The 16,503-nt window shown below is 38.5% G+C and overlaps 1 protein-coding gene across 1 annotated transcript; it reads left to right on the top strand.

Moving 5' to 3' along the window:
• The first annotated feature begins 1,301 nt into the window (after positions 1 to 1,301).
• Positions 1,302 to 14,679, top strand: LOC111217318 (6-phosphofructo-2-kinase/fructose-2,6-bisphosphatase 2-like). Its single transcript, XM_022739127.1, has 16 exons — positions 1,302 to 1,403; positions 2,822 to 3,001; positions 4,012 to 4,137; positions 4,685 to 4,781; positions 5,012 to 5,078; positions 5,171 to 5,245; positions 5,335 to 5,391; positions 5,488 to 5,612; positions 6,378 to 6,585; positions 7,076 to 7,222; positions 7,308 to 7,412; positions 8,263 to 8,392; positions 10,400 to 10,462; positions 10,547 to 10,611; positions 12,214 to 12,411; positions 13,324 to 14,679. The coding sequence occupies exons 2-16, from the start codon at positions 2,911 to 2,913 to the stop codon at positions 13,375 to 13,377; spliced, it is 1,608 nt and encodes a 535-aa protein (XP_022594848.1). The 5' UTR covers positions 1,302 to 1,403; positions 2,822 to 2,910; the 3' UTR covers positions 13,378 to 14,679.
• The last annotated feature ends 1,824 nt before the right edge of the window (positions 14,680 to 16,503 follow it).

The raw sequence follows: 16,503 nt of genomic DNA, 5'->3' as shown, positions 1-16,503 counted from the left end.
TTTTTTTTTTCTTTTTTTACTTAATTAACCTCATAAGTTAATTATTTTAGGTGGCCGATAATTGACCTGTAGATGAACGTTTCCCTCCCTCCATCTTCTCATGTCACTGTGGATGATAGATGCTGTATATCAAGCGATCACTTGCAGCAGTTTACAATGAAAGGAGTTTTGCATCAAACATCAAGGCCACATAGAGGCCAGAGAAGGTGTCTTGTTCTACCTTAGTCTTAGCCTTATGTAAACCTCAAAGTTAAAGTATCACTGATTATTCAAGTAACATTTAATACAACGTGGTACAAATAGGTGATTATTGATTACCCTAACAAGCACGACAGATGTACGTGTTTGTTATGCAGTTATTTGTGCTGTAGATATGAGGAGGTGAAGGGGGCCCACTGAAACAGTATATGCACAGGGCCCAAATTTTCTCACTACGCCTCTGTATGATTTACAATGCACTGACCAATGAGAAAGACAAGTGAAACAATGAATGTTATGTTTACAATTTTAGGTATTGGAACAGAAGGTGACCATCCTGTCCCACAATGTCCTGTAAAGTGATAACATCTCCTTCTGTGCCTGATAATACTTGAAAACACTGACACCAGCGCCAAATGACTATAGGCTCTTTCCACTCAGTGGCATTCTCCTTTACTGAAGGGGGATGCTGTTACAAGCATCTGGTCACGTCATAGCGCCTCCCACAGGCTTCATGGTGAAGGAGCAACAAATAATGGTGACCAGAAGCGTCAAGTCAGGCAAAGAGAGCCAAAGCGCCTTCAAAATAAATCCATTTAATCGCTTGATTTAACCGTCAAGGAGTGATTAGTTGATTGATAGAAAATTTTATAATTAATAATTATATTATATAGTTATATTTTATTTTATGCATCCATGAGAGGATGACTGAACGTCCCCACAATGAGCCCAAGGCATCACGGGTCCCTTAAGCAGAGATTATATTTGAAATTAGTCAACCAACCACGAAGAGACACAACTGGACCACAAAGAGATACAAAACGACCACAAAATAATTCAAAACAACCTCAAAGAGATGCAGAACCACCGCAATGATAGGAAAGAGAAACAAAAGGCACACAAAATTACTGTAAAGAGAAACAGAACGATTACAAAGACATACAACAAAATGAACACATTCAGACACGCAAAATATTCCAAAGGATGCTAGCTATAAAATGTTTTATTTTGAAAAAACACATCCAGAAGTTGTAGTTGTTTTCTGCGAGCTTGACAAAGGGGAACTTCCGGCAGCCTCAGAGGCCGGGGAGGTGGAGCTAAAACATCCGAGAAGAAGAAGAAGGTTCCGCCGACGATGAAAGCCAACTGGTGACAGCCTTGTAACAAAGGGGGAAACGAACATCACCCGGCACCTGCTATGTTTGGTAAGTTTAGATAAAACTGGGTTTTCATACCGCCTTTGCTTGAACGTGTTTTTCCTTTTTAAACGAGAATTATTCTCGTTGAAACAGAAGTGATGAACTTTGCAGGCCAGTCATGCACCAGCCACTGCTCAGCTATGTGACAGGATGACATACAACTTCTGCTCTGACTTATTACAGGTTATCATAATGTCAGAAATGTCGAACTGATGCTTTACCATTATTTTACAGCATTGACCTTATTATACTTAACTAGCTTTGGAATTTATGACCTGTACCCTGTGAACAAGGCATCAGTCACTATGCTTCTACCAGTCCTGTGAGGGGATCAAGGGATGTCTTTGGAAATCAGTAAGGAGTTTACAGGCATTTTCATTAACCTATTAACAAATCTCAACTAATGAATAACTAATGTCAAACACTCTGACAGACTCTCACAAGCCTGCAGTGAAGTCTATTGACCAAAAACCCTGAAAGTATTCATTTTAGTTTAGTGAAACTGAGTGGAGCTAAAGAGATTAGCGGGCTAATCGATTAATCTGTATATAATCGAAACTGCAGTGTGGTCAAGTGCAATATCTAAATCACAGGAGCTACAATTTTTGGTAAAATGTGTCATAATATACCATTAGATGCCCCACCTACATATCATATCCTCCACATGTAAGGGGACATGCTTGTGGGTGCAGACCCTCATTTTTATATTCTCTTGAAATTGTGACTAATATTGCAATCATAATATTGGTCAAAATAGTCTCTATATTACTTGCATATTTGCATATTGTTCAGCCCCTAGTCGATCAAGAGAAAAATAATTGCTACTATTTTCTACTATTTATCGATTTATCATTTCAGTCATTTTTCAAGCAAGAATTCAAAGCATTTTATGATTCCAACTTGGGAGCCATAAAATGTCCAGCTTGGACTGTTGGGCCGAGAAAACTAGGCAATTGATCATGTCAGCTTGGGCGTTCTATTTTGTTTTATGGACCAAACGATTGATCAATTTATCAAGAAAATAATGAACTGATGAATCGATAATGTAAGTGCCTGTTGTTATTAATGGAATAAAGCAAGCAATTCTTCACATCTGCAAAGCTGTTACCAGCAAACATGATGATATTGCAAGATTTATCATAACTGGAAATTATGAACTGGTATATATATTGAAGGACTGACGAATTAATAATTTCAGAAGTGGTAAATTGATGAGTGTATAAAATATTCTGATACTTTTATCTCCTGTGCTAATTGACTCTACCAGTTTCCTCCAAGGATTTCTGTTTCCGCTGTATGTGTTCAGCATCTTAAAATGGATTATCATCTGATATTGGATCTGAATATGAGTTGGCATCTGACAGTTGACTGCTGTACCATCAAGCAGTGTTTGATATGATACAGTAAAATCCTGTCCTCTCCAGAGAGATGCTGACCTCATCTTACCAGTGAGCATAGCTTGCCACCCCCACACCAGCCGTGACACGACAGCAGGACGAAGATCAGGCCCGTCATGGCTGCCAGGCAGCAGAAACCTGTAGCTGCTTCAGACGGCTCAGTGGAGGCCAAAAGGACAGACTTCAGGGCCAATGAGAAGAAGTGCTGTGAGTTTGTTTTTCCTCTGTGTGCACTGAAGGTGAAATGTGGACTCATTGTCCTCCTCTGTATTAATGATTGAACTCTGTGCACATTCACTGTTACATTATTACATGATGCAGTAACGTTGTGCTCTGATGGTTCTTTTAATTACATTACCTACTCTGTTGGCCATCAGTAAAGAGAGATAAGGTTTCTGCAGGCACTGATTGTTAAATGTCAACTTTGACGCACCTTCTGCCATTATTGTGTGTGTGTGTGTGTGTGTGTGTGTGTTTGCACAAGCAGGTACTACCACACACTTTTGAAGGACAGTAATTTCATAAGTGGCAAGGTCAACGTCCTGAGTTAGCAGGCAGAAATGTCACTTAGCTCAACTTAATTATAACTTCACAGTCAGACTTTGAGGAATCTTTTTAATCAGAAATGTGGACTAGAAATGATTTCATCAAAACATGTCTTGAACACAAAACTACCCCTGCCTGCCGGTTCTCAAAGTCACAGACATCTGTTTGTAGAATCTGGAGTCAGGTCTGGTCTTGCCAGGTCTTTGTTTTGACAGATTTGCTTTCCCCGAGCTGAGGATGATGGTCTGAGGTCTTTCACAGACACTGAAAGAAAAAGAAGAAAACAAAATAGTTAGAATGTTTTCCATTCCATGTTCTAGCCAACAAGGTAACACTGGATTAATAAATTTGGTTGCCAAGCAGCAGTACTTTGAGAAACATTATCCAGCAGTCCACAGATGACTGTGGTATTATTGAAATATTAAACTGAGTGTTGACCAGCTGGTAGATGAACACTGCAGGGGTGACACTGGACTATTTCTCAACTCTCTCTCTCTCACTCCTTGATGTCTGTATATATTTGTATGTGTTTGCACGTGTGTGTAAACATTATGCATGTCTGCTCTTTCATTACAAATAGGATCTTTAAAGTTAAAGTGAGGTTAAATGTTAAACAGCGTGCGCAATAACTAAAACCTGTGTGTGTGTGTGTGTGCTTATGCAAACTGCAGCTTGGGCCTCCTACATGACCAATTCTCCGACTGTGATAGTGATGATTGGGTTGCCCGCTAGGGGGAAAACCTACATGGCCAAAAAGCTGACACGCTACCTCAACTGGATTGGAGTGCCAACTAAGGGTCAGTAATAGAGGCAACATATGTTTGAGTTTTATGCATTTTAACATGTTGTAACATTTGATCTGTCCACAGGAAATAAAACCAATAATAATAATAATAAAAAAAAAAACAACTTAATATTGAATTTAGGGCCTTTTGTGAGCCCAGTGAAATATCAGTGTGATTTTAAAAAGGAAGTAAATTTTTTTTTGTTAGTATGTGGAGGAGGCCATTGTATTCAGTGCAAACATGCATCTGCAGGTAAAAACAGGGTGGTGACTTGATTATTCCTGCAGGAAAACTGGCAGTCAGAGACATTACTTGGACATTAATGAAAATCTCTTGCTTGAGGCAATGCTGTGTTAATTTGTTGTTAAAACTGTTATCGGTGCATCCTATCGCTCGGCTATGTTTGTAGTTGTCATGTAAATGGAATGTAGGAAAACGGGTTTGGCAGTTCGGCAGCTGAGATAAAGGTCACCGCCTTGATGGAGCACATGCAGTACAGCAATCCTTTTCATTGTCTTTGCATGTCTCTCTATGACTCTCTCCCTTGGTTCTCTTGCAGTATTTAACCTTGGAGTTTATAGGAGAGAAGCAGTGAAGTCGTACAAGTCCTATGACTTTTTCAGACATGACAACAAAGAAGCAATGGAAATTAGAAAGTGAGTGAGAGTGTTCATCTTGATCTTAATCTCCTCTGGCGTCGTAGACTGATTCCTCTTCCACCACTCAACACAAACACCTGGTCACGTTTCATGTAGGCTAGCTATGCAAATGCTTCTTTTGTTTAACAAATGTGGCTAAAAATATTCTAGCACATTATGTGCTGAAGATAATTTGCTGAAGATAATTAATAAATAATAAATGATTAGTTTTCTAATTGTTTCCACAGGAAGTGTGCTCTGGTGGCACTGGAGGATGTCAAGGTATATCTGAATGAGGAGGGAGGCCAGATTGCTGTAAGGACACAAATCTGAGAAGCATTTTTGTATTCTCTCTTAGTAAATGTTAAGTGTAATATTTGGCCTGATTATCTCCCATTGTCCGTCAGGTTTTTGATGCCACCAATACCACCAGAGAGAGGAGGGATCTCATCCTCCATTTTACAAAAGACAGTGCATACAAGGTCAGAATTACATTGATGATTTCATCATCTTAGCACTTAAAATTTTTTATACAGTTTATGAATTTCTCATCGATAATGTTTTTTGTTAGGTGTTTTTTGTCGAATCTGTATGTGACGATCCAGATGTCATCGCTACAAATATTCTTGTAAGTGACACATTTATGCTTATATATTTTAATCATGAGCTGACGTTTGTTCCTGAATTGTTAAAAGTCATCGTTGACAAAATCTCTTTCGCAAAGGATGTGAAGGTGTCCAGCCCAGATTACCCTGAGAGGAACAGAGAAAGTGTCATGGAGGATTTTCTGAAGAGAATAGAATGTTATAAAGTGACATACCAACCTTTAGATCCGGACGAACACGACAAGTAAGACATTGTTTTGTGAAGGACATTTTGAGTTGCATTTCTTTCTGTATTTGTTGTGTGTTTTTCTCGCCACTAATCCAGTCTAAACAAAAGTCATTCAGACTTAACTGTTTCCCAATTGTTCTTGTGTCGGCAAGAACATGTACTTGCAAAAACTGTCCTGCAGGTGGAAACAGGAGCTCATTTTTGATTCAGGTGATTATTCTCTACTGATGTCTGATTTGTGGAGCTGATGTACAGTAAATCTGAAGGTAGCAGCGATTAGGCTTCATGCTTTTTTTTCTTAATTCCTGCCAACTGGTTCAACTGCAGGTGTTTTGTTTGATTTCTTTATTAACTGATATTAATAATTTTAATACCATTTAGGCTCAATCCTTACCACAGGGACCAGGGTTCAAGTCCAGCCCGGGTCCTTTGCCAGATGTCATCCCTCTCTTTCCCCTTGATTTCCTGTTTCTCTCTCTCACTGTCCCTATCATAATGAAGGCAAAAAAACTTAAACTGAAAATATTTACAGATCCAAATACGTAACATACATGTATTTACATATATAAAGACTAGGTAGATACTTAACTTTTAACCTTTGATTGTAGAGAGGAGGAATAGTTCTTGGACCATATCAATGTTAAAGAACTGCTGACGTAGAAGGCTCTGACGCATTTGAGGGATGAAATATCGGGATATTTAGACTACACCGAAAGCACAAGATATCCCTTCCTTACCCTTGTGGCACTTTTTAAAATGTCTTTTCTCTCTGACCTACAGGAACCTGTCCTTCATCCAGGTCATAAATGTTGGCCGTCGTTTCTTGGTCAACAGGGTGCAGGACTACATCCAGAGTAAAATAGTCTACTACCTCATGAACATCCATGTGCACTCCCACTCCATCTACCTCTGTCGACATGGAGAGAGCCATCACAATGTGGAGGGACGTATCGGGGGAGACTCTGAGCTGTCAGAGAGAGGGAAACAGGTGCTTTAACGTATCCTCGTTATGAAGATAGCAGCGTCTCCAAAACTCTTAAAGGAATTGTACGACATGTTGGTAAATACACTTATCTGAGAGTTAGATGAGAAAATGAATACATCTCATATTTGTCTTTTTAAATCTGAAGCTGCAGCCATGAGCTTAGCTTCCTATAAAGACTAGAAGCAGGGAGTAACGGCTAGTCTTCGTCACCTATCAGCATATCTAAAGCTCAATAATAAACAACAACAACAGCTCTACTATCTTTGTCAAACTGAAAATGTTTTGCCAAGTCATAAAATTTACAACAAAGTTCAGGTATCACATTGTAGATTCACATTTTCTAGCATAAATCAATTAAGTTCTGCTGCTACAAATCAACATTAGGGCCACTATGGCAAGAATGACTTAATTTCATTCACTGTGTAACTTCTGTTTTTTCTTCAGGTGTCAGCTCTCCAGTATAACAGTGTCTTTCTCTGTTTCTCTTCATCAGTTTGCAGCAGCTCTGAAGGGTTTTGTTGAAGAGCACCATCTGTCAGACCTGAAAGTTTGGACCAGCCAGCTGAGACGCACCATTCAGACGGCAGAAGAACTGAGTGTTCCCTACGAGCAGTGGAAGATCCTCAATGAAATAGATGCTGTAAGTCTTCTTTAATACCACAGCAGTGACGGACGCGCTGTGAGGGTCTGTTGTAGGTTTTGAGTGTTGTATTTTTGTGTTTCAGGGAGTGTGTGAAGAGATGACATATGAGACGATAGAGGAAACGTACCCAGAGGAGTTTGTCATGAGGGACCAGGACAAGTATCACTACCGCTATCCAGGAGGAGAGGTAAAAGCTCTTCCTTTTACTAAAAGTGATGTTGAATGATAGGTGTTGTCGGCAGTGTGAGTGTGTTGAGGATTTGTGTAACTGACTTTTTTATAGCTGAGTTATTGTACATGGAGCAATTTGGGATTTTATTACTGAATTATGTACCCATACTTTTAATTTCTTTAAATATGTGGACATGTGATCTTTTCACATCACAGATTATAAACAAAGACATTAAGGGAGCTATTTTTGAGTTTTACTATTGCTGCATAGACAACTTTATCACAAACAGCTGTTTACTTACCAGTCTAGAAGAAACTTTGCACTTTCAGCATCAAATTTTATTCTTTTACTCTCCAAGAGCTTTCTTCAGTGGTGGAGAGCAAACCCTTTTGTTTTGCTTCTATTTCTATTACTTCTTTTCTTCAACTGAAGTCAGCATGCTAACCAGCTAGCCCCAGCTCTGTCAGCCCGTCTTGTCACTTTCTGATACTAAGTCACTGTAGCATCCCCACTGCTGTGAAGAAGTAGCACTGTTAGGAGGGTGTATTATAGGCGTTAATGCTAACGCTGGCTATGTGGCAACAGCAGAAACTTACAAATAGCTCCTTTTAAAACATGAGTCTGACAGGTAAAACCTGTGAATTGACATGTAGCTGTTATATGGGTTTAGTGCAGAGTAGCTGCTCTGGAAATAATACCTTACCTAATAATCATAGCTAAGGTATACTGAAGAAAAAAAAAGCATCAGTAACCAATGGTTAAGAAAAAGTGGGAGCCTTATGTAAGACAGAAAACTGAATTAACCTCGACTCCAAACTCTGTGTCAGTTGACTTGACTTGATATGTACCTTTCCTCTCTCTCTAGTCGTACCAGGACTTGGTTCAGCGGCTGGAGCCAGTTATCATGGAGCTGGAGCGACAGGGAAACGTTCTGGTCATCTGTCATCAGGCTGTCATGCGCTGCTTGCTAGCCTATTTCCTGGACAAAAGCGCAGGTTATGTGCATGAACAGAAACATGATACATGCTAAGACAATGACTTACATTATAAAGACCTGTTTATACCGGTTTTTCTTATCTCACTGAAGTGATACTTCTATAACAGTGCAAAACAGCTTCATAAGGTAATTCAAAGCCGTATTGTTCCAAAGAGGAAAACATTTACACATTGCAGCTGACCTTAATGTTTCTGAGGGCGTGTTGAAGACACACTAGAGAGATATTCAATATGACCTGAATTTACCAAGGTAATGCCTTAATGAGACAGAAAAGCATTTGTATTTATGATAGGAAAAGAACTAAAGATAAAAAGGCCCAGTCCATCTAATGGAAAAGTGCAGCTTTTAATGGGTGAGTTTCCAAAGCACTTGACTGATGCCAAAACAAGCATCTATTTTTGTTGGTGCGGTGGAGAGTATTAAATGTAGCCGTACAACATTTAGGCATTTTTGTGATTTTTAAATATGTTTTTCCATTTCATCTGCTACTACTATGCTCTTTGGATTTGACATGGTGCGAGAACTGCTCCTAAATGAGGGGAGGTGCTGACATTTTGTAAAAAGTTATTAACAATTAAATTAATTACTGTACATTTCAAAACATGACTGCACAAGCTTTATGTATATTTTAATTAACTCATGCACAAACAGCACAAGATTATTACAAAATAATCACACGGAATTAGGTGCTTCTGTGGAAATAAAACTGGTTGGTTTAATCTTGTATTTTACAGGTATCATCCAACTTTGTTTTGTAAATACATATATCCTTAACACTTATAACAGGATTAGGCATAGGCTCAGGCTATTAGCTTGTTGGGTGGGTGTGCTTATCTGCCCGCTAGGTCTTGGTCCGCCTTAAGCTCCAGGCCACTGCAAAGACCCATTCAGAATAGACCCGCCCAGAAATTAGATCACTAAGTACACTAGTGACTGACTTGTGGGTGATGTAGATGTGAGACAGAATAATGGCTGCAAATATTTTAGAAAATTTGACCTTGGTGGCTTGTGAAGCAATTATTTATTTTACAAAAAATTAATCGCTCTCTGACATGTTTTTTTTTGCCACCACAAGAGGACACTGAAAATTCATCACACTGCCTTTAATTATCCATGCTACATGATTGATTAAAACATAAAGTGCCAAAAGTACAGCACATGATAACATCTGTGGGATGCTCTGCTGCTGCAGTAATGTCGACTTCTGCAGATGTGAGTGACAGATTTTTTAAATAGTTTTTCCAAATAAACAAAACAGTGTTTCATAGTATAAACAACAGCAACAACATGAGACAATTGCAGATTCCCCATGGTGAGAATAACATAAGGCCCATTTCATATATTTTAATGACAGAACAAGCTTGTCATATTGTAAAGGACTCTTATCCTGTAATGTAATGGACTTATATCATAAATAAATTGGTATGGGAGTGCACTGTAAAGATTCAAGGATCAAGGCAAAAATAAATAGAATGGGGGAAAAAAATAACAATCAATTTCCAAAAGCAAAAATAAATAAACCAAAATAAAAAGTATAACAACATTTTACATTTTGGCTTGATTGTAATGCAAATAGTGGAAACAAAAAAAAAAACAAAAAAAAAACGTGCTTACATTTGATTTAATGTTGTGAGCACCCAAGTAATAACCGCATGGTCAGAGTGGAAAATGATGTTCTAAGTCAGTTCCATAATTAGACCTGGGGCAGACGTTAGTCAGGAGCGGATGTGGTCATCGTTGCAGCATCTGTGTAAAGGCTAAACCAACCATTGTGGCTGCAGCTCTGACTGGCATTTTATCCACTGCACCCTCCACCTTTTGGACTTGTACTCTACAGACGTAACACAACTAAATGTACTGTACCTTTTATAAAGCACAGCATAAGATTCGAAGCTGTCCTGACACCTATCCAGAAACTGAGGGAAAAATCCTCTCATTTATGATATAACCACAGAACAGGAAGCCTCACAAGGAAGTCTCACAAGTCTTATTTTTGTTGCCACAGATGACCTACCCTACTTGAAGTGTCCCCTGCACACTGTCCTAAAACTCACCCCTGTGGCTTATGGTAAGTCACTGCACTGTTCATAAGTCAACTAAACCATTTTCTGACGCATTTGTGACGCATTTTTCTCCTGCTTTTCTCTTTGAGGTTGTAAAGTGGACATGTTTGATCTGAAGGTTGAGGCTGTCAACACTCACAGGGACAGGCCACTAGTAAGCTTCTCTTTAATATTTTGTGTCATGCACATTCAGTCTTTTTACTCTGAAGTCTGCACTGTCCACCCAGTTCACTGCAGTGCACGTGTTCAGTGCATGCAGCTTGAAGAGGCGGTTTGAACTCGACAGTAAGGTCAGGGCTTTATTTATGGATTCAAACCAAAATTACATGCTGATGTTTTGACTTTCAGGAGTCAGATATCTTTTCTAAAACATCCCAGACCCAGATGTCACAACTAAAACTCTTTGTACATGGTACTCTTTGCGCCCACAAGCAATTTATTTAAGTATCACCAAGTACATGGTGATAGCAATTTATTTAAGTATCACCAAGTACAAGGTGATACTTTAATAAATTGCTTGTGGGCAGATTTTGTTACCTTTTAGACAGAGCTAGGCTAGCCTTTTCCAGTCTTTATGCTCAGCTAAGATAGGCTAAGCAGTTGCTGGCTCTAGCTTCATATATAAAAGTTAGATATGAGAGTGTTATTTATCTTGTCTTATAACTTTGGGCATGAAAGCAAATATGCATAGTTCCCTAAATGTTGAACTGTTCCTTTAATTACCTATTTACACATGCACACGTCTGCCTGCTCCGTCTGTTGATGAAAAGAACGACAGAGAGAAGCACAGTTTCACTGATTATATGTGTTGTGCAGTCAAAGCCCTTTAACTACACCAAGGCATCTGTCATTACATGCAACCATTTTGCACGTTTCTGGCTATTTATAGCGCTTGTATAAGGATGAATTTATCACATGTACCCATAAACCATCATCAGCAGTGAAGCTTCAAACATCATTAAACGTCAGAAAGCTGATCAGTTCATTAATTTATAGCGACCATATTGAAAGGAACTTGTGTTTCACGACTAAGGGTATACAGAGAAATAGAACAATGCCTCCAATGTAAATGAAAAGAGTAATAAAATTTAGCTCTCAAAAGGAATGTTTTCCAAATGAAGTTTATAAATATGTTTTTGGCATCACATCACACAGTTGGCGAAACTGGCTGGCAGGCTGAATGTACAACGTTTAATTATTAAAAACCCACCTCTACCATCGTTGGATTGCTCTAGAAAAACTATGCCTGACCTGAAGTATGCATGAGGTGCACATATTCTCACCACATGATCTGTTTTTACAAATGTTAACGTGTGGGGAAACGACGTATGCATGTTGGTGGTGAGTGCACGTCGTATTTTCATCTGTACCCACTGGGAGCTGAACCATTGTACAGTACAGTGCCTTTTGTCTTGATTTCCTAATCAGTCAGCACCATGTTTTCTCCCTGGGTGTATAAGTTTGTGCTGATTACTGGACGTTTCAACCTCAAATCAGAGTGGGTGTTAACACATAAACACATTTACTGAGAAACCCCTTGTTAAATGGGGTGAGAGATATCCTGTCTGGTGAGACCAATATAACAGTGGCTTCTATAATTAGGGCTGTTCTTCTCAATTGCTGTTTCTCTTTGTTTGCCTTCTGACAGCCATTTACACAGGACACAGTGAGTCCAGACCAGAGAGCGATTTAATTAGTACAACATAAAAAGACACCTTAATCAATCCACTTTCTCTGTCTGTTCGTCACTCACCAGAATAAAGTCCAAACAGATGTGCCGCCAGCTGTCCTCAGAAGGAACAGCTTCACTCCGCTGTCCAGCCAAGACCAGATTAAACGTCCTCGTCTTTATAGCGTGGGCAACCCTCCACAGGCCCGCATGTCCCAGGCCCCCACTTTACCCAGCATGCAGTTTTCTGAGGCGTCTGAGGGAGCAGAGTTGCTGCAAAGTGAGGTCAGTGTTGTAAATGTAACGGAGCTTACAAGATTCTGAAAACAGAAAATATAAATAGGATTAAGAAGAATTGTTTTGACAGTTGTGACAGTAAAAACAACATTTTCACCAACGAACCAATGAACAAATGGAAATTCAAATGAAAAATATTATAGTTAACAAGATATGGTAAATTCATATGGAGCTCAGAAACCAACAAAAGGCAGTAAATGTTGGAAAGGGAACTGAATGCAAACAACAAACATTTCAGCTAGATAAATAACCACGGTTTAGTAAAAGAAATGTATTAAATTTTCTATTTTTACTTCTAACCTCCAATCAATCAATCAATGGTTAAAAAGAAAAACACTTTTTAGTTTTTGTTTACAATTCTTTTTACTCTTCTACTTCTACTCTTCTTGCAGTAGCTCATTTTATCTTTCAGCACCCTAGTTTTTCTACATGTTGCATCTTGGTCCACATTTAATCATTTATGCATTCCCTATTTTGCTATATGATAACATGGCAGGTCCATGTGCAACCAGCTATATTATTAACTGGTTATATTTTTGTGTTATCTGATTCTTTTTTTCTGCCTTTTGTCAGTTTTGGGATTCCATATATTCACATGTTACTCCAGAGATCAGTGCTCACATTCAATGATGTTCTTTTTTCCATGTGCTTGGATGTTTACAACAAACAGTGCCCTTGATAAACATCTTGGATGTGAAGGGATGGATCTTATAGTTTTTCCAATGTTTTTTTACTGTGGGAACTGGGAACAGACATGTTGAAAGGGAGTGTTTTGCTTTGTGTGGTAACCTCAGATTTTAATATTAGCTCAAGTTCAGTCAGTGCCAGTCAAAACAAACGTCTCATTCCTTTCTTCCTGAATGCTTCTAACTTTCTCTGCCTCTCCTTTGCTTCTTGCAGGACTCTCTGAACGGTTTCAGTGCAGCAGACACAGATGACTGTGTTCGGAGTTAGAGAAGCACAAAGAGGAATTTTCGGCCCTTTACTCATCTGTCACGTGGAATACGTGTACTCTTCTCCGCAAATTCCTCGTATCTTTGTTCATACTAATTACTTTACACTTTTCTTCACTTGGCTACATCAGTTCTGAGGACCAGCAGTGAAAATTGCAACCAGCTTCAGCCATTAAATTGTTGAGCACTGTGCCACACACTGTGTCTCACCCACTATGTGTTGTCTGTTCAGTTTTTGTTGGATAGGACAATGTGTGTGTCAACATGAATGTGCACATACACTATGTACAAAATGAACTCAATGCCTTTTCAGAACAGCCTCAGAAACTGAGCTGTGATCCACCTCAGATATACAATGTAAAGACTTGTTGTGACTCTGAAAACTTGTCCATTAGTTCCTACAGTAGTGCACTCGTCATATGATGCTGTATTAGATATAGAAAGTGTTGATTGTGAATCGTATACCTCAGTGGAAGCTACTGCCTTCAGTTTTAGTGTAAGAAGGTGCCTCTCTAGAGGGAAGCTATATACAGCCTTAATTTGTCCTCAGATTCTTTCTGATAATTACTTATTTTAACATTCCCAGGTAATGTGCATCCTTCCACTGGTGATCTGACAAGATGTAGTAGTAATTTTATTCCAAAGTGTCATTTAAGCATATTAAATATGAATTTTAATTTGCTGTGGGCAGACATAAGCTATAAAAAGTAATGAAATATTTTGTGTAGCTCTATAAAAGGTACAGCAGCTACAATGTCTCTGTGCTTTTTCTCTGTGACAGTTATTCCGTTCTTTTCGTCAATGACGCCTTTCTGTACATGTTTCCTTCTTCTCCAATAACTAGCTTGAATATATTCAGCCTCTCACTGTGATAATGTAAAGCCGATCACATTTGAACTCAACAAAATTTAAGCAAATATTTCAACCACAAAGTGCTGATATTGATATTGATGCTGGATATTATGCTGAGCTTTAATGCTGTTTAGTTTCTTCATAAGGAAAATATTGGTTGTGTACTGCTGATAGAATAATGATACTGTGTGTTAAGTATTGCCTTGATAGTATCCATATGGATGACATCCACTGAGACGACTTTAATTCCTGATCATAAAATAAATTATTTGGAAAAGTGCCTTTAATTTGAAGGACTACAAGGCTGCGGCAATAGAAATCAAGATACTGTACCTGATGTGCAAAATGATGTTTCATCTGAATTGAAGGATTGGCAATACATTTGAATGTAAAACCTTTAATGTTATTGCACACTGTCATGTACATGTTTCATTAAATTAAGTAAGTTTTATGTTGTGTTTGCATGGAGTTTTGTTTTGTGTTTTTGTGGTGAAAAAGTGTCTGTGTGTGTGTGTGTTTCTGTGTGTCTGTGTCTGTGTGTGTGTGTGTGTGTGAGAGAGAGAGAGAGAGAGAGAGAGAGAGAAAGAGTGAGCTCACTGGAGGCCTCCTCCCTGTCTGCTAAACACATGTTACGAAGAGCCAGACTCACTCACTTCACATGAACCCAAAACAGTGATTTACGAGTGTGAACAACACATCTTCACACAACACATCCAAATCCTGTTTTTGGCCAGCTGTGGTGTTGTCAGAATGACATAGAGTGCTTCTGGGGAAATTGTCAAGGATACAAATGATGCAACTTTCACTGCGTGGCATACAGTTTGTTTTATTTGCCGGTATCACTGAGTCACTCCTGTCTAAAAAACACATCTCAAACACATCCCAGGAGCTCTTAGTTAGATGTGATTTTACTACACTCACTGAATGTTTAAAGTTATGTAACATGCCTTAAGGGTCAAATAATCATTTTTATTTCAGAGAATTTAATCTGCAAATTGCTTTGACGCAGTAAATAATCCTTGAATGAGTGGATTCCGATAGAAAGCTCTGATTCATTTCCAGGCTCATTACCTATGTTAAACAAGAAATTGTTCCAGATTTTTAAAAGGAAATGATACATACGAATGTATTATTCATTCTTAGTTTTAGTAGTATAAAATACTATTCAATGAAAGATAGAAATTGACACATCTGTAGTAATATGATTTAATTACTTAAATTTACATTTGAAGGTCTTAGTGGTGCCAATCAGGCCTTGAAGGTTTGGGTCGCAACAACAGCAGCATTAAAAAAAAAGTCTGATAATAACCTCACAATGTAACCAGACTGTATAACATCATAGAATCAAGAAGAATCAGAGAAGCAAACAGATGCAACATCCATGGGAAGTGATATTTGTTTGCATTGTGCACCATATACATAAATCTCAGGTGTGATATTTTTCATCAATATCTCTAACTGGGATGAAGGAGTGGACCCCATATTCCTTCACAAAGATCTTCTCTCCCAGACGTACTGTATGTAACCTGTTCATATGAAGCCGTTTTAGCCATCAATGGAATCCATTCTTTAAAAGTAGACAAGGTGGAGGATTTCCAATGGCGTAAAGTTACTTCACAACCTGTAATCATAACAGGGCGGTAACCGCAACCAAATAGACACAATGCAGGAGTGCATTCCTACCAACTCATTCATAGAACTCATTCATAGAAGACAATCTCTTTTCCACATATTTCCTACTTTTTCACATAAATATAGTACATGTGCCAGGGTCCCTCTTTACCACATCTCCAGCATGTGTCATTGTCCCTCAGTTTTGGTTTTGCAAGTTGATAGTCTTGTAAAGTATTAATTGGGATTGTGATTCATGTTAGTAAGTGTACCAAGAAGCTAAAAAATCCTTCCCACAGTCATCTGAGATTTCTTGGCGAGTATCCTTTACCCAACTAATTTTCAACCCTGCCAATCTGGGGCATCTGTGTTTCTCTGATGTATTCATAACATTTTGATCTGCCAAACTGTTTTTATTTCATTTTTAGAAGGAGCTCCCGAATACAGGCTTAAAGAGATATTTTATTCAAAGAGGATACAATGTAATTTATCTAATTTGATTCTCCAGAAAGCTGAGCAAGGCAGATTGTTAATTTTTAAGAGTCTCAAAGGATCTAACTCCCTGTTACAGTCCTCTGATGGCTGCAAATTTATTAGATATGTTGTAGGTTAAGATTCTTAAATTCAAAGCAGGAAAAGTACAGAAGCTGAGAAAAGCCATATT

Source organism: Seriola dumerili, unplaced genomic scaffold (assembly GCF_002260705.1).
Source record: "Seriola dumerili isolate Sdu_G_001 unplaced genomic scaffold, Sdu_1.0 BDQW01000043.1, whole genome shotgun sequence".
NCBI classification, from domain to species: domain Eukaryota; kingdom Metazoa; phylum Chordata; class Actinopteri; order Carangiformes; family Carangidae; genus Seriola; species Seriola dumerili.
This window is presented reverse-complemented; position numbering and strand designations above follow the sequence as displayed.